The 18,429-nt window shown below is 43.9% G+C and overlaps 1 protein-coding gene across 1 annotated transcript in view; it reads right to left on the bottom strand.

Moving 5' to 3' along the window:
• Window positions 1-18,429, bottom strand: part of LOC133662190 (collagen alpha-1(XXV) chain) — a 137,719-nt gene that overhangs the window by 107,142 nt on the left and 12,148 nt on the right. The window contains exons 3-5 of the mRNA XM_062065948.1: window positions 2,960-3,019; window positions 2,207-2,278; window positions 7-123 (exon numbers count right to left, since the gene is read on the bottom strand). Coding sequence (XP_061921932.1) covers window positions 7-123; window positions 2,207-2,278 — 189 coding nt within the window. The 5' untranslated portion in view covers window positions 2,960-3,019. The remainder of the gene's footprint in view (window positions 1-6; window positions 124-2,206; window positions 2,279-2,959; window positions 3,020-18,429) is intronic.

Below are 18,429 nucleotides of genomic sequence, written 5' to 3'. Positions count from 1 at the left end.
ACTTACTTGTAGGCCTTGAACGCCCCTCGGCCCATCCTTGCCTGTGTCACCTGGGGGCCCCCGTGGGCCAGGTGGACCCGGTGGCCCCGGAGGCCCTGGTGGTCCCGCTTGCCCCTGGTCCCCCTTTTTGTGCAACACAAAAAAGATGTTAATATCATAATGCTCAAATCGTGTTACAATCCACAAATAGACTGGTGGTATACTACCGTTAAGCACAGATGAAGATATATATTGATTTCCTAAGCAGGTTAAAAAGCAGGAAACATATAAAACAGGGCTTTTCAACTGGCAGCCCATATTGAGCAGTGATTAACGACACATTGGCCTGCGAGTTCAGTGAAGGACGTTTCTGGAGCCTATTTCTAGAAACAACAGCGCGGTCCTGTCTTATAGAGGATCTTTGACTCCTGTTTTTACAGTAAAAAACAGCAGATATAGTCCATCATATTGAACTTATTTGAGCGGTAATTTTGCAGTAGGTTTTCAAAGACAGCAGAGAGCTCCTGTCTTCTAAAGCAGGGGTCCCCAAACTACGGCCCGCCAGCGTCCTAAAAAAATAATTACAAAAAAATAAATAATAATATCCACAAAGTTAGTATATATGTATATATATATATATATATATATATATATATATATATATATATATATATATATATATATATATATATATATATATATATATATATATATATATATATATATATATATACACACGTGTATATATATATATATACACTACCGTTCAAAAGTTTGGGGTCACCCAAACAATTTTGTGGAATAGCCTTCATTTCTAAGAACAAGAATAGACTGTCGAGTTTCAGATGAAAGTTCTCTTTTTCTGGCCATTTTGAGCGTTTAATTGACCCCACAAATGTGATGCTCCAGAAACTCAATCTGCTCAAAGGAAGGTCAGTTTTGTAGCTTCTGTAACGAGCTAAACTGTTTTCAGATGTGTGAACATGATTGCACAAGGGTTTTCTAATCATCAATTAGCCTTCTGAGCCAATGAGCAAACACATTGTACCATTAGAACACTGGAGTGATAGTTGCTGGAAATGGGCCTCTATACACCTATGTAGATATTGCACCAAAAACCAGACATTTGCAGCTAGAATAGTCATTTACCACATTAGCAATGTATAGAGTGTATTTCTTTAAAGTTAAGACTAGTTTAAAGCTATCTTCATTGAAAAGTACAGTGCTTTTCCTTCAAAAATAAGGACATTTCAATGTGACCCCAAACTTTTGAACGGTAGTGTGTATACATATATATATATATGTACATATATATATATATATATATATATATATATATTTATATTAGTGCGTGAGGAATATACATATATATATATATTCGTCACGCACTAATATATATATATATATATATATATATATATATATATATATATATATATATATATATATATATATATATATATATATATATATATATATATATATATATATATATATATATATATATATATATTCCTCATGCACTAATATATTTATATATATATTATTGAGCGAGGAATATATATATATATATATATATACAGTATATATATATTTTTTTTCCTCACACACTAATATATATATATATATATATATATATATATATATATATATATATATATATATATATATATATTATACTAGTATACTAGGCTATATATATATATATATATACATAGCCTGAAGTGCTATATATATATATATATATATATATATATATATATATATATATATATATATATATATATACTTGCGCACTAGTATATATATATATATATATATATATATATATATATATATATATATATATATATATATATATATATATATATATATATATATATATATAAAAAAAAATATATATATATATAAAAAAAAAATATATATATATATATATATATATATATATATATATATGTATGTATATATATATATAGCCCGGCCCCCGACCAAATACTTTTAACCCAATGCAGCCCCCCGAGTCAAAACGTTTAGGGACCCCTGTTCTAGAGGATCTTTGACCAGCGTTTTAGCAGTAGGTCCCCATCTTTGCACGACGATTGTCATTGCTGCTTAGCACAATGACAAGAAAGTCAGTTGAACAGCCCTGCTTTACAATAAACTCACTTGGATAACGGGAGATGCGTGCAGAGAGATGGAAGCCTCAGTGCAATGCATGGCTAGCTACCTTAATGAGACGGCGCTTTATGAGCTGCTGGTCGGCGGAAAGAAAGCCATGATTGATCTTAGGGAAGACCATCTGAGCAGGTGTGTGAGGTCGAAGGTCAGACGCGAGAGAAGGTTGAAGAAAGGCGAGGCCCCAGCAGGAAGGAGAGGAAGGAAGAGGAAAGTGGATGCAGAAAAAAAAGACTTAGTTAGAGCTGATTCTATTCCTGGACACTTGAGGAGCATCTTCACAGATAAATCAGAGAAATCCACACTTTTACAACCACACAGCTTCGGAAGTCTTTGCTTATTTTTTGGCACTTCAGGCTATAATTTTGCATAATTTAACTATGTGGACAGAGTGGGAAATTCTCAGTCTCCATGAAAATCTTGTCATCATCATCATCATCATCATCATCATCATCATCATCTGTCCCTGTATCAGAGTGGGAACCCCAGGAGCGGCAGCTTCATACGCCGTCTTCAGTGCTTAGTCCAAAAGGCCCCATTGATGGATTTACAGATTTAGTGGTGAGCCATTGGCACGGACTTGAAAAAAAAGCACTTTGCCACATAGGTTCACCAGTATGGTATTTTTCTTGGAGGTTCCTCCCTTCAACGGACATAAACCAGACCACGGCCTCTGGCTCTCGTTCCAGGAGGCCACATGTTGCTGGGCTATAAAAAAGGGCCACCAATGCTTTCAATAGTTTTGAGCGTGTGCAGCCGCTGAGGGGTCCCACTGTGTGACGCACCGCCGCCGCTGCCAACAAACCTTGACGGTCAGGATCTGATTGCTGTGCAAAGCGGCGAGCGAGGAGAGACCAGGCAACCCCTACAGGACAAACATGGCACACCGGACCTTTAAACTGTTACAACAATGAACACAAATCCACACCAGGCAGAGCGATACTGTTTAGGACCCTTCTGTTTTAGGGATTGGTATTTGTGACTGTACATTTCATTTTACCTGTACATGGAAGAAAATACTGAGAAATACACTATATTGCCAAAAGTATTTGGCCACCTGCCTTGGCTCACATTTGAACTTGAAGTGCCATCCCATTCCTAACCCATAGGGTTCAATATGATGTCGGTCCACCTTATGCAGCTATTGCAGCTTCAACTCTTCTGGGAAGGCTGTCCACAAGGTTGCAGAGTATGTTTATCGGAATTTTCGACCATTCTTCCAAAAGCGCATTGGTGAGGTCACACACTGATGTTGGTCGAGAAGGCCTGGCTCTCAAGTCTCGGTTCTAATTCATCCCAAAGGTGTTCTATCAGGTTCAGGTCAGGACTCTGTGCAGGCCAGTCAAGTTCATCCACACCAGACTCTGTCATCCATGTCTTTATGGACCTTGCACTTGCACAGTCATGTTGGAAGAGGAAGGGGCCGGTCCAAACTGTTCCCACTAGGTTGGGAGCATGGAATTGTCCAAAATGTTTTGGTATCCTGGAGAACTCAAAGTTCCTTTCACTGGAACTAAGGGGCCAAGCCCAACTCCTGAAAAACAACCCCACACCATAATTCCTCCTCCACCAAATTTCACACTTTGCACAATGCAGTCCGAAATGTAGCGTTCTCCTGGTAACCTCCAAACCCAGACTAGTCCATCAGATTGCCAGATGGAAAAGCGTGAACCATCACTCCAGAGAAGACGTCTCTACTGCTCTAGAGTCCAGTGGCGACGCGCTTTACACCACTGCATCCGACGCTTTGCATTGGACTTGGTGATGTATGGCTTAGAAGCTCTCTGCGTACTGTACGTTGACTAATTGGAATGTCACACGTGATTAGGACACCTGATTTTGATCATTTGGATGAGTGGCCAAACACTTTTGGCAATATAGTGTATTACTCAGAGTTCACACCATGTTACTTTTTTGGACTACAAACTAGTAGCGATTGACCCATGCGATTGCATCCAACCATTTTGCCTTGTTTTTGCTTTGATATCGCGTACATTTTTTTGACAACCGCAAACATTTTAAAGACTGGCCAAGGGAAAACGGTACACCACCCACCCCTTGGCCTAATGGTAGCAAATTAAAGTTAAAGTAGCAATGATTGTCACACACACACTAGATGTGGTGAAATGTGTCTTCTGCATTTGACCCATCCCCTTGTTCACCACCTGGGAGGTGAGGGGAGCAGTGGGCCGCAGTGGTGCCGCGCCCGGGAATCATTTTTGGTGATTTAACCCCCAATTCCCACCCTTGATGCTGAGTGCCAAGCAGGGAGGTAATGGGTCCCATTTTTATAGTCTTTTGGTATGACTCGGCCGGGGTTTGAACTCACAACCTACCGATCTCAGGGCGGACACCTAACCACTAGGCCACTGAGTAGGTGGAAGCTTTCATGAAATTCAGATTATTGCATTTATCAATTTCAAAACATTCAACATTTTGGCCCCACAATAAAAAACCCTTCCTCGTTGTTTGTGTCATAAGATATAAACAGATGGTGGTGTTTGTTGACATCAATATCACACAACTGACTTTCAACTTTAAACGTGGTGGTGAATTGTTCCGACATTAAAGGAAGTTCAAGCATACAGTTTTCCTAACTGCCTTCCCTCAGGCAACTGTCTTGACAACAGACACAATCCACGAGAGGAAAACAATGACGATCATTGTTTGGAAGTGGACTTTAATCTGACTCCAGCCTTTTTTTTAAAAATATATTATTTTGGCTTAACATGTCTTGTTTTATCAAACACTCATTGAGGTTCCCTCGCAAGGAGAAGTGTCAAAAGCAGGACAAATTGTGCTGATTTATACCAACATAAGTGATACTTTACCATTGCAGAGCTAACGTGGCATCTGTAAAGCTGACATTCACATTTTAAAGCTAAAAATACAGAATATATTTATATAAATGCAATATAGCAATAATTATTATATGCCTATAAAGTATATATATCGTCCTTCACACCTTATACGTAGATGCCTCGCTCCAGTTGAGCAAACAAGCACCCCTGCGCACAATATTAACCATATACGAATATTTACATACAGTCTTGGTCAAAAGTTTACATACACTTATAAAGAACATAATCTCATGGCTGTCTTGAGTTTCCAATCATTTCTACAACTCTTTATTTTTTGTGATAGTGATTGGAGCACAAACTTGTTGGTCACAAAAAACATTCATGAAGTTTGGTTCTTTTATGAAGTTATTATGGGTCTACTGCTGGGTCAAAAGTATACATACAGCAATGTTAATATTTGGTTACATGTCCCTTGGCAAGTTTCACTGCAATAAGGCGCTTTTGGTAGCCATCCACAAGCTTCTGGCAAGCTTCTGGTTGAATTTTTGACCACTCTTCTTGACACAATTGGTGCAGTTCAGCTAAATGTGTTGGTTTTCTGACATGGACTTGTTTCTTCAGCATTGTCCACACATTTAAGTCAGGACTTTGGGAAGGCCATTCTAAAACCTTAATTATTGCCTGATTTAGCCATTCCTTTACCACTATTGACGTGTGTTTGGGGTCATTGTCCTGTTGGAACACCCAACTGCGCCCAAGACCCAACCTCCGGGCTGATGATTTGAGGTTGTCCTGAAGAATTTGGAGGGAATCCTCCTTTTTCATTGTCCCATTTTCTCTCCGTAAAGCAGCAGTTCCATTGGCAGCAAAACAGGCCCAGAGCATAATACTACCACCACCATGCTTGACGGTAGGGTGGTGTTCATGCGATTAAAGGCCTCACCTTTTCTCCTCCAAACATATTCCAGGGTATTGTGGCCAAACAGCTCAATTTTTGTTTCATCTGACATCTCATGGACAAAGATAAGACCTTTTGAAGGAAAGTTCTGTGGTCAAATGAAACAAAAATTGAGCTGAACTTCATGAATATTTGTTGTGCTCCAATCACTCTGTTCTGTACAAGTGTATGTCAGCTTTTGACCACGACTGTAGATTTGACTCTCCTTCAAGGTCCCTTGCTTTGAATTGAATCCCAACAAAAGTATACATGTATAAAATAATGGCCTTCAGTTAAAAAGGTGTGGCAATTTATTGCCACTGTACATGCAGTACAGTAATGGTACACGATAAATACACAGCTCTTTTAGTTGTTCCCCTGAAACAAAACAAAAAAACACACCTGGTGGTTCCATAGGTGTCTCAAATTACATTTTTAATAACTGGTCACACTATACTGCAGAGCGGACATGACACCTATAAAGCTAACATTTACGATGGAATTTTAAGATTAAAGATGCTAAAAATACAGGTAGGCTATTCCATATTTCAGATATGCTTTGCCTGTACTCTGCAGAGTTAAGGTAATAAGTGCTAACATGCATCAAAGCTATTTTATTTGGTACATGGTGGAATGATGAATGTGACCAGTAGATGGCAGTCACACATAAGAGATACTCTATATTGCCAAAAGTATTTGGCCACCTGCTTTGACTCACATTGTCCAAAATGTTTTGGTATCCTGGAGCATTCAAAGTTCCTTTCACTGGAACTAAGGGCCAAACCCAACTCCACACCACAATTCCTCCTCTACCAAATTTCACACTCAGCACAATGCAGTCCAAAATGTAGCGTTCGCCTGGCAACCTCCAAACCCAGACTTATCCATCAGATTGGCAGATGGAAAAGCGTGATTCATCACTCCAGAGAGCGCGTCTCCACTGCTCTAGAGTCCAGTGGCGATGTGCTTTACACCACTGCATCCGACGCTTTGCATTGGACTTGGTGATGTATGGCTTAGATGCAGCTGATCGGCCATGGAAACCCATTCCATGAAGCTCTCTGCGTACTGTACGTGGGCTAATTGGAAGGTCACATGAAGTTTGGAGCTCTGTAACAACTGACTGTGCAGAACGTCTTTGCACTATGCGCTTCAGCGTCCGCTGACAACTCTCTGTCAGTTTACGTGGACTACCACTTTGTGGCTGAGTTGCTGTTGTTCCCAAACTCTTCCATTTTCTTATAATAAAGCCAACAGTTGACTTTGGAATATTTAGGAGCGAGGAAATTTCACAACTGGATCTGTTGCACAGGTGGCATCCTATGACATTTCCACGCTGGAAATCACTGAGCTCCTGAGAGCGGCCCATTCTTGATTTTATACACCTGTGGCCGGGCCAAGTGATTAGGACACCTGATTCTGATCATTTGGATGGGTCGCCAAATACTTTTGGCAATATAATGTATGTGTAGACTGCAATATGATGTCAGTCACACATAAGAGATAGTGTAGACTGCAATATGAATCAAGTAGACAACCCCAAAATTGTATATGTTCCATTGGAAATATAGAACATTACACACGGCGCTTCAAAATCTATCGAAATGTTTTAGTACAACTTTGGTAAGCTATGAAGCCGCACCACTTGATGTATTGTACTGTGCTTCAACATACAAGTATTAATATGGTGTTTGTATAAGGTAAGACAGTTTATCTGGCGTTTTGTTTCGCAATATTATGCAAAAGAGACTTTTCTTACCCTCTGGTACCTGCTGATCTGTATTTGGGATCTGCATAAGTCCTGAAAATTGCATGTCCGTCTTTGTAGTCCGTGGCGACACCGTAGTCGATAAGCTTCAGCTTTTTCTCTATCTTCTTGTTATGTGACATTCATCCTCCGCTGTTGCCATTTCTAATGTAGTGTAAAGTTATTACTTATATCTGTCAGTAAACTCACCAAGAAAGCGCTAAAACATACCGGTGTAGTGAGTTTACATTATTCACCCAAGGAACATTAGTTATTAGAGAGTTCCGGTCAGACGTTTTTTTTACGGGACACATTTCCGGTGTTGTTATTGCACTAGTGAGCTCCGTTATTGTGTTAAGTAAAGTCTGAATGTCATTCAAACAGTTAGCTCCATCTTTTGACACTTCTTCCACTCCTGTCCTTGCACGCTACACCAGCACATAGAAGATGACGGAGAAAAGATGCTGCTGAAGTTGAGCCACGTAAATAAGACCGCCCACAAAACGGTGCATCCTGAAGCGACTGTCAGAAAGCGGCTTGAAGATGATCTGTAAAACATAATCTACGCAACATTTTGACCAAATAACCACCATTACATGTTATGTAGACCACAAGGAGTTGTTTTAAATTTAGAAAAAAATAAAAATATATATGACCCCTTTAATGCGCCCTATAATCCGGTGCGCTTTTTGTATGAAAATAGACCTGTTTAGACCCGCTCATCCACAGTGCGCTTTATAATCCGGCGCGCCCTATTGTCCGAAAAACACGGTATATATTATCCTTTATGTTAAAGCTGCTGTATTTTACTACTCAAGATTACACCTCTTTAAACAAAAAACATATTGGAACACCACTAAGCACCAAGTTACCAATAGTGGAGCAAGATAACTAATAGAACATATATATGTGTCTATACAGTATTTCCCACATTGAAAAATTTGATTGGCTGTCATAGCTACTCAGTGGCCTAGTGGTTAAAGTGTCCGCCCTGAGATTGATCGGTTTTGAGTTCAAACCCCGGCCGAGTCATACCAAAGACTATAAAAATGGGACCCATTACCTCCCTGCTTGGCACTCAGCATCAAGGCTTGGAATTGGGGGTTAAATCACCAAAAATGATTCCCGGGCGCGGCACCACTGCTGCCCACTGCTCCCCTCACCTCCCAGGGGGTGAACAAGGGGATGGGTCAAATGCAGAGGACAAATTTCACCACACCTAGTGTGTGTGCGACTATCATTGGTACTTTAACTTTATTTTTCGTGTCTTGTACACGCATGCACACCCACGGCAAATGCCAACCCGATGCAGAGATCTTCCGAAGATCCTCTGGGTGTATGAAAGGGTTAAAAAAATGGATGCAATGGCTACCGCGTTGCTGCTAAACAGGTGAGCCAGAGCATAAATAACTCCAAACACCGACGTTGCGACTTTGCGTCATCCTTTTTCCCTGTTGGGCGTATCCTGACGGTATGAACCAGGAAAAGGGAGGGTCACAGTGATCGAATGCGAGCACACTACAAGCATCCACCGAACCGTGACATACCGCAGCTTTAACATTTCAAGTTGGACTACTTGTTATCGAGTTTACGTTTGTATATTTGTCCACCAGTTGGTGTTTCTTTATATTCCACACAAAATCTTACTGTTTTGTTTTGTCCACTGCAGGAATGTTTCTCAATTACTGAGGAGTCTGAAAAACTTCCAATGAAATTACCTGCAAGACAAAAGAACCTCAACCCGAGACTTTTAAAATTCCTAATAAAAGTAGTGGCTTTCAATTTTTCTACTTTTCCCATTCAAAGCATGCAGCAAAATGGCACAACTTATATTTAAATTGTTTCTGTCAGCAAGGGTGAAGGGGAAAAATAGTATTGTTACAGTAGTTTTGGGGCAACTGACATTTTTTGTCATCAGGGACGATGAGTATGCCTATATCAAGGACCTCTTCAGGTCTTTCCAATCCAACTGTATTTTTCTAATTGGTATGAAACAAAACCTTGACTTGGGGCAGTGTCTCTGCACTTCAAGGACAAGGGACAAACTGCAAACAGATTTGCCAAATTTTGGTTGTTTGCCGATTGTTCTCCAGTGAGACGGCATAATCAGCAAAGGAGATACAAGGATAATCAGCACAGCCGATGCAGGGGGGTGGCAGCCAGAAGGCGCATCCTTCCAACCACACTGGAAACATGTCTTCATATGTGGCGTGGAATAGCGACCATGTGCACGGATGGCTTCGATATATTTTAAGTGGGGACTCAAATTTGACACGGATGCAAGGCATTTCATCTCCAGTAAAGTCCAGAGACACGGCTACACACAACCAGATAGGACAGACATAATCTGCATGCAGGTATTTTTCTGACTCATGTGAAATGCCACCCAGGATCCATGGCAGCTGAAGGAAGTGGAAAGCCGGATGAAGACCACACACAACCGCATGGTGTACACTTCTGGTCACTGCTTGTTTTTTATTTGTGAACAATGGACACATTGTTATTGGTTGATTGGTTAACCTTTGATTGGGGAACTTGGCCTTTCACCTTTTTTGTAAGCAACACATGGTTGACCCTGACATGTGGACAGCAGGCACTGTGAACCATGTTAAAACAAAAACTCACACTTGAGACAAACAATGTCCACTTCCTAAAAACAGCAATAAAAAACAGTACAAATTAATAATTACTCTTACTGTACACTTAACAGGCCAGCCTTTAAAAGCTACTCCAGTCTGATACAGTCTGATTTTTAACCTTTGAAAAGCTACAATGTTGACATAGCTTGAAACTAACTTTAGTTTTTTTAGACCGAAAACAGTAATATGTGAGAACATTTGCTGCATATTCGAATGAGGATTAGGGTGTCCAGCGTAGAGGACATGGGATCTCATCTCTGCAGTAGCAGATGATGTGGTCCTGTTGGCCTCATCAAGTTGTGACCTCAAGAGATTGCTAGGGCAGTTGGTTCACAGCTGAGTGTGAAGCTTCTGGGATGAGACTCAGTACCTCCAAATAGGAGGCCATGGTTTCCAGTCGGAAAAGGGTGGATTGCACCCTTTAGATTGGAAGCAAGATTATTCTTTAGGTGGAGTTGTTTAAGTATATCGGGATCTTGTTCACGAGTAAGGCAAGGTGGGAGCAGTGTCTGCAGAAATGTGCTCGTACCGGATCGTCGTGGTGAAGAGGTAACTGAGCTGGAATGCAACACTCTCAATTTACAAATTGATCTACGTTTCTACCCTCAACTATGGTCACAAGCTTTGTGTGTAGTGACAGAAAGTTCAAGGGCGCAGGTACAAATGGGTTTCCTCTGTCGGGTGGCTGGACTTAACCTAAGAGACAGGGTAAGGAGTCATCCGTAAGGAGCTTTTGCATTGATAGGAGCCAGTCAAGATGCCTCCTGGTGGGGTGTTAGGGGCATGCCCAGCCGGAAGACCAAATACACGCTCAAGCGATTATTTCTTACAGTTTGTCTGGAAATGCCTCTACAACCCCTGAATTCTCCAGTTATGGAGGATGTTCATTCAGTTGTTTAATTTTGTAGAAAAAAAAGCAGATAACACACGACACAAAACTATAGTAATTTCAAATGTTAACTTTCTGGCTTTAAAAAAACACTAAAATAAATCAAGAATATAAATTGTTGTAGTTAGTAACAGTTTCATTTCTAGATAAAGCAGATTCGAAAAATAAAGAATTACTTAAAGGCCTACTGAAATGTATTTTTTTTATTTAAACGGGGATAGCAGATCTATTCTACGTGGCATACTTGATCATTTCGCGATATTGCCATATTTTTGCTGAAAGGATTTAGTAGAGAACAACGACGATAAAGATCGCAACTTTTGGTATCTGACAAAAAAAAGCCTTGCCCCTACCGGAAGTAGCGTGACGTAGTCAGTTGAACATTTCCGCAAAGTTCCCTATTGTTTACAGTGATGGCGGCCAGAAGTGAGAGCGATTCGGACCGGGAAAGCGACAATTTCTGTTACATTTTACTAAAGGGAGATGACGGCTCAGACACCAGGGGGTAGTATGAACAATGATTTATTATATATATTAACCATATATATATATAATAATCAAACAATACAAATAAACAATAGAATTGAGTGTGAACTAGGTCCAAAAGTGTATGTGGTGTTAGGCTATGTGTGTAGTTAGCTGAAGTGTGTGTTACCAAGTGTTGAACGAGAGATGAGGAAGTCCAGGGGAAGAGGGGAATCCGTGTCCAAGCGGGAGGTCGAGATCCAAGGGAGCAGTCCGAGAAGCAGGGGAACGACCAGGAACGACGAGACACACAGCAACGTCAAAACACGGGAACGGAGGTTGTACAGGAGACTATATTCCGGCGGCGGCATGCCTGGTTGTCCACGCTTATGAAGGCAGCTACTTCATTAACGGCAGGTGTGCTGAAAGATGATTTCCGCCAGCTGTGGAGGTGCGTGGCCGCGGTCTGCGCGGTGCGTGTCCCGCGGTGCTTGCAGCGCGCAAGGATGAGAAAGCGCATGTGGGCGTGGCCCGCGGTGCGCACAGATGCACAGATGAGGACGCATTGGAATGCGCCCTGGTCGTGACAGTATCCCCCCCCTATGGACAGCTTCCAGATGTCCTAGAAGTTGAATCCCCCAAAAAACAAGAACAAAAGTCAAGGGAGGGTGGAGGGGCGAACAGGTGGTGGGTTGCCGGCCCAAGTGTCCCTGAATCCACCGGGGACGAGTCTGGTGGCGGCGGCGAGCAGACCGCCGCTGAGGCCGGCGAGGCGGGCGACCCAGGAACGGCCACCATCTTGGCCGTTGGTAAGGCGGACGCGAGTGGTGCCATGATGCGTCTCGCCGGAGACGAGGAGGTGACATCGGAGGCAAAGAGGATGACGTCATCGGCAGCGTGGAAGCGACAGACATCGGCGGCGAGGAAGCGGCAGATGTCATCGGTGACGTGGAAGCGGCAGACGTCATCGGCGGGGCAGGCGAGGAAGACGTCATCTGCAATGCAGGCATGGCTGCAGCAGGCGTTGTCGGCGCCGGAGACGAGGACGGCTGAGGATCAGGCCGAGGTGCTGAGGTCGACGCTGCAGGCCGAGGGGCAGAGGTCGAGGCCAGCCTGGAAGCTGGCGGAGACGCAGGAGTCAGCCTGGAAGCTGGTGCTAGCTCGGAGGCTAGTTCGGGGACAGGTGCTAGCTCGGAGGCTAGCTCGGGGACAGGTGCTAGCTCGGAGGCTAGTTCGGGGACAGGTGCAAGCTCGGACGCTAGCTCGGGGTCAGGTGCTAGCTCGGACGCTAGCTCAGGGTCAGGTGCTAGCTCGGACGCTAGCTCGGGGTCAGGTGCTAGCTCGGACGCTAGCTCGGGGTCAGGTGCTAGCTCGGACGCTAGCTCGGGGACGAGTGCTAACTCGGATGCTAGCCAGGGGACTGGTGGCTGCGGCTGGGAAAAGCAGAAAACAGGTGGTATTTCTCTGGCAGGGGGGTAGAATGTCTGGGTGCAGCTGTGCTACCACATCAGCACAGCCACCAGTGCTAAAATGAAAGAGTGATGGTATTGGTCTGGTAGGGGGTAGCCTGGCTGGATGCAGCACCACATCAGCACAGCCACCAGTACTATCCCCCCCTCTGAACGCGGATGCCAGACGCTTCCAGCTGACTGAGGAACAGTCACTAAGGGTGGGAGGTGGGTGGCCAGGCGGCGGGTAAATTCCTCCATCCCCATATTGGAGTTAAACAGTCCCTTGAAGGAGTGTTGAGGAGGGCTAGAAAAATTGTCCTGGGTGGAGGTAAAAGAAAAAGACATCCCCGAGGGGCAGCAAGAAAAAAAAATGGAGAAAAAAAATGTCACTGGGGAGGGGCTAAAGTCACTGGGGGCGGGGCTAAGGAACTGTGCCGTCAGGTCCCTAATTAATTGGCCGGAATATACTGTTACATTTTACTAAAGGGAGATGACGGCTCAGACACCAGGGGGTAGTATGAACAATGATTTATTATATATATTAACCATATATATATATAATAATCAAACAATACAAATAAACAATAGAATTGAGTGTGAACTAGATCCAAAAGTGTATGTGGTGTTAGGCTATGTGTGTAGTTAGCTGAAGTGTGTGTTACCAAGTGTTGAACGAGAGATGAGGAAGTCCAGGGGAAGAGGGGAATCCGTGTCCAAGCGGGAGGTCGAGATCCAAGGGAGCAGTCCGAGAAGCAGGGGAACGACCAGGAACGACGAGACACACAGCAACGTCAAAACACGGGAACGGAGGTTGTACAGGAGACTATATTCCGGCGGCGGCATGCCTGGTTGTCCACGCTTATGAAGGCAGCTACTTCATTAACGGCAGGTGTGCTGAAAGATGATTTCCGCCAGCTGTGGAGGTGCGTGGCCGCGGTCTGCGCGGTGCGTGTCCCGCGGTGCTTGCAGCGCGCAAGGATGAGAAAGCGCATGTGGGCGTGGCCCGCGGTGCGCACAGATGCACAGATGAGGACGCATTGGAATGCGCCCTGGTCGTGACAGTATCCCCCCCCTATGGACAGCTTCCAGATGTCCTAGAAGTTGAATCCCCCAAAAAACAAGAACAAAAGTCAAGGGAGGGTGGAGGGGCGAACAGGTGGTGGGTTGCCGGCCCAAGTGTCCCTGAATCCACCGGGGACGAGTCTGGTGGCGGCGGCGAGCAGACCGCCGCTGAGGCCGGCGAGGCGGGCGACCCAGGAACGGCCACCATCTTGGCCGTTGGTAAGGCGGACGCGAGTGGTGCCATGATGCGTCTCGCCGGAGACGAGGAGGTGACATCGGAGGCAAAGAGGATGACGTCATCGGCAGCGTGGAAGCGACAGACATCGGCGGCGAGGAAGCGGCAGATGTCATCGGTGACGTGGAAGCGGCAGACGTCATCGGCGGGGCAGGCGAGGAAGACGTCATCTGCAATGCAGGCATGGCTGCAGCAGGCGTTGTCGGCGCCGGAGACGAGGACGGCTGAGGATCAGGCCGAGGTGCTGAGGTCGACGCTGCAGGCCGAGGGGCAGAGGTCGAGGCCAGCCTGGAAGCTGGCGGAGACGCAGGAGTCAGCCTGGAAGCTGGTGCTAACTCGGAGGCTAGTTCGGGGACAGGTGCTAGCTCGGAGGCTAGCTCGGGGACAGGTGCTAGCTCGGAGGCTAGTTCGGGGACAGGTGCAAGCTCGGACGCTAGCTCGGGGTCAGGTGCTAGCTCGGACGCTAGCTCAGGGTCAGGTGCTAGCTCGGACGCTAGCTCGGGGTCAGGTGCTAGCTCGGACGCTAGCTCGGGGTCAGGTGCTAGCTCGGACGCTAGCTCGGGGACGAGTGCTAACTCGGATGCTAGCCAGGGGACTGGTGGCTGCGGCTGGGAAAAGCAGAAAACAGGTGGTATTTCTCTGGCAGGGGGGTAGAATGTCTGGGTGCAGCTGTGCTACCACATCAGCACAGCCACCAGTGCTAAAATGAAAGAGTGATGGTATTGGTCTGGTAGGGGGTAGCCTGGCTGGATGCAGCACCACATCAGCACAGCCACCAGTACTATCCCCCCCTCTGAACGCGGATGCCAGACGCTTCCAGCTGACTGAGGAACAGTCACTAAGGGTGGGAGGTGGGTGGCCAGGCGGCGGGTAAATTCCTCCATCCCCATATTGGAGTTAAACAGTCCCTTGAAGGAGTGTTGAGGAGGGCTAGAAAAATTGTCCTGGGTGGAGGTAAAAGAAAAAGACATCCCCGAGGGGCAGCAAGAAAAAAAAATGGAGAAAAAAAATGTCACTGGGGAGGGGCTAAAGTCACTGGGGGCGGGGCTAAGGAACTGTGCCGTCAGGTCCCTAATTAATTGGCCGGAATATACTGTTACATTTTACTAAAGGGAGATGACGGCTCAGACACCAGGGGGTAGTATGAACAATGATTTATTATATATATTAACCATATATATATATAATAATCAAACAATACAAATAAACAATAGAATTGAGTGTGAACTAGATCCAAAAGTGTATGTGGTGTTAGGCTATGTGTGTAGTTAGCTGAAGTGTGTGTTACCAAGTGTTGAACGAGAGATGAGGAAGTCCAGGGGAAGAGGGGAATCCGTGTCCAAGCGGGAGGTCGAGATCCAAGGGGGCAGTCCGAGAAGCAGGGGAACGACCAGGAATGACGAGACACACAGCAACGTCAAAACACGGGAACGGAGGTTGTACAGGAGACTATATTCCGGCGGCGGCATGCCTGGTTGTCCACGCTTATGAAGGCAGCTACTTCATTAACGGCAGGTGTGCTGAAAGATGATTGCCGCCAGCTGTGGAGGTGCGTGGCCGCGGTCTGCGCGGTGCGTGTCCCGCGGTGCTTGCAGCGCGCAAGGATGAGAAAGCGCATGTGGGCGTGGCCCGCGGTGCGCTCGTCATGAGGCACAGATGAGGACGCATTGGAATGCGCCCTGGTCGTGACAATTTCCCCATTAATTTGAGCGAGGATGAAAGATTTGTGAATGAGGAAAGTGCAAGTGAAGGACTAGTGGGGAGTTGAAGCTATTCAGATAGGGAAGATGCTGTGAGAGCCGGGGGTGACCTGATATTCAGCTGGGAATGACTACAACAGTAAATAAACACAAGACATATATATACTCTATTAGCCACAACACAACCAGGCTTATATTTAATATGCCACAAATTAATCCCGCATAAAAACACCTAGGTGTTTGTTATGCTAGCTCCTAGCTCTTAGCTACTAGCTCCCGTCCATATAACCCGCCAATACAATTCAAACACCTGCACAACACACACACTCACTAAGCCCAAAGGACCGTTCACCTAACCCAAGGTTCATAAAGCTTATATATTTAACCAAAGTTACGTGCGGCCTTTAATTCTGAGGAAAACAAATATGGAATCACCACTAGTACTTTGTTGCACTACCTCTGGCTTTGATAACAGCTTGCAGTCTCTGAGGCATGGACTTAACGAGCGACAAACAGTACTCTTCATTTATCTTGCTCCAACTTTCTCTGATCTTTGCAGGATGGAGTCTTGTCATGGACCATTTTCTCCAGTTTCCACCACAAATGTTTAAATTGGATTGACATCTGGTCTATTTGCATGTCATGACATTAACCTTATGTAACTGTTTTCAAGGAAACATTTTTAAGTTTTTGCTCTATGGTAAGATATATAATCTTCTAGAAAAAGCATCCCCGAACATCCTTTCGATTGATGGAATAAAAAAAGTGTCCAAAATGTCAATATAAACTTGTGCATTTATTGAAGATGTGATGACTGTCGAAATTTCTTCAGGCAGTCGTCTTCATTAATCTCATTGAAACGACACCAAACAAAAGTTCCAGCATCATCACCTTGCCCAATGCAGATTCGCAATTTACCACTGAATATGACTTTCATCCAGTCGTCCATAGTCCACCTCTGTTTTTTCTTAGCCCATTGAAACATTGTTTTTTCTATTTGGATGTTAATGATTGTTTCGTTTAGGTTTTCTCTATTTAAATCCTATTTCCTTCAGGCTCCTTCTTAAAGCTCGGTCACGACGGTGACTCAAATTTCCGACGATTTGTTCTTCCTTTGTTTTGCTGTGCATTTTCTGTTTTCAAGATGTATTGCTTTAAGTGTTCCTTCTCGATCCTTTGATGTTTTCCTTGGTCAACCAGTATGCTTGCCGTTTATAACCTTCCATGTGGTTTGTACTTGCTCCAGATTTTAAACACAGCTGACTGTCAATAATTAACATCTTTTGCAACACTGCGTGATGCTTTACCTTCTTGAAGAAATTTGATAACCCTCTCCTTTGTTTCAATTAACATCACTCGTGTTGGAGCCATAATTCATGTCAATCCACCAGGTGCAACAGGTCTACACTTTTTAACTGCAGACCAATTAACAGATTTAATCAAATACATGTATTAGCTTTGAAAATTATTATTAACAGGGTACCATTGTTGTCTAATCATAGAGTGATTCCAATTTTCCAATCTGCTTGATTTAAAAATTAAACTGTTACTGACTACCACAATTAGTTTTGGCAGATTTTTTTGTGTGTTTCTTAAAGCCAGAAATGTGAAATGATTATAGTTGCCTGTCAATAAACAACTGAATGAACATTCACCATGCATGGAGATGCCATTATTTTTTTAGGGTGTATGTTGTTTCGGTGGAACTGAAAGCGGTGGCCGGAGACCTGGAAGTCTTACCTTCCCTACGAGACTGCTGCCCCCGTGACCTAAACCTGGATAAGCAGAAGCAAAAGTAGTGCTATCTGGTGGACAATATATTACATATTTATTTTAAAAAATAGGCCAGTACACCAAATTGGAATGTGAACATAAAATTCAGGCTCAAAAATGACATCTCTATTAATTTTTTGTAATGGGCCATTTTTGGTTCCTATGGGCCTGATCTACTAAGATCCAAATACCACGCGGTAAACAGCGTGTACAAACTATAAAATTGTGTGTACTGTTAGTGGGCGTGTCGCATGTGATCTACTAACATTGCTTGTACAATTGATAAATGGTGCAGATCGCCCATTTTAATAAGTTTTTTGCATGCACCCAGCGGTTTTCACTATGGAGACACTCATTTACTGCACATTCATGTGGCGTTTTGCTGTGTTTTGAATCATGCAGAGACATGTACAACTTTTTATGGGCATTTTAGAGCCAGTCCTTCAGTGCGATCTACAACGGAACCCACTTTTTTAGCGCATTAAACGTGCACTCATGGAAGATGCTGGCACTGATTGCGAGCATGCGCTGGAATGTTCCAAACGTAAGAAAATTAAAATTGCAAGAAATTGTTTT

This window comes from Entelurus aequoreus, linkage group LG12 (assembly GCF_033978785.1).
Source record: "Entelurus aequoreus isolate RoL-2023_Sb linkage group LG12, RoL_Eaeq_v1.1, whole genome shotgun sequence".
NCBI lineage: Eukaryota > Metazoa > Chordata > Actinopteri > Syngnathiformes > Syngnathidae > Entelurus > Entelurus aequoreus.
Note: the sequence above shows the minus strand (reverse complement) of the source record. Positions and strands in the feature narration are given on the sequence as shown.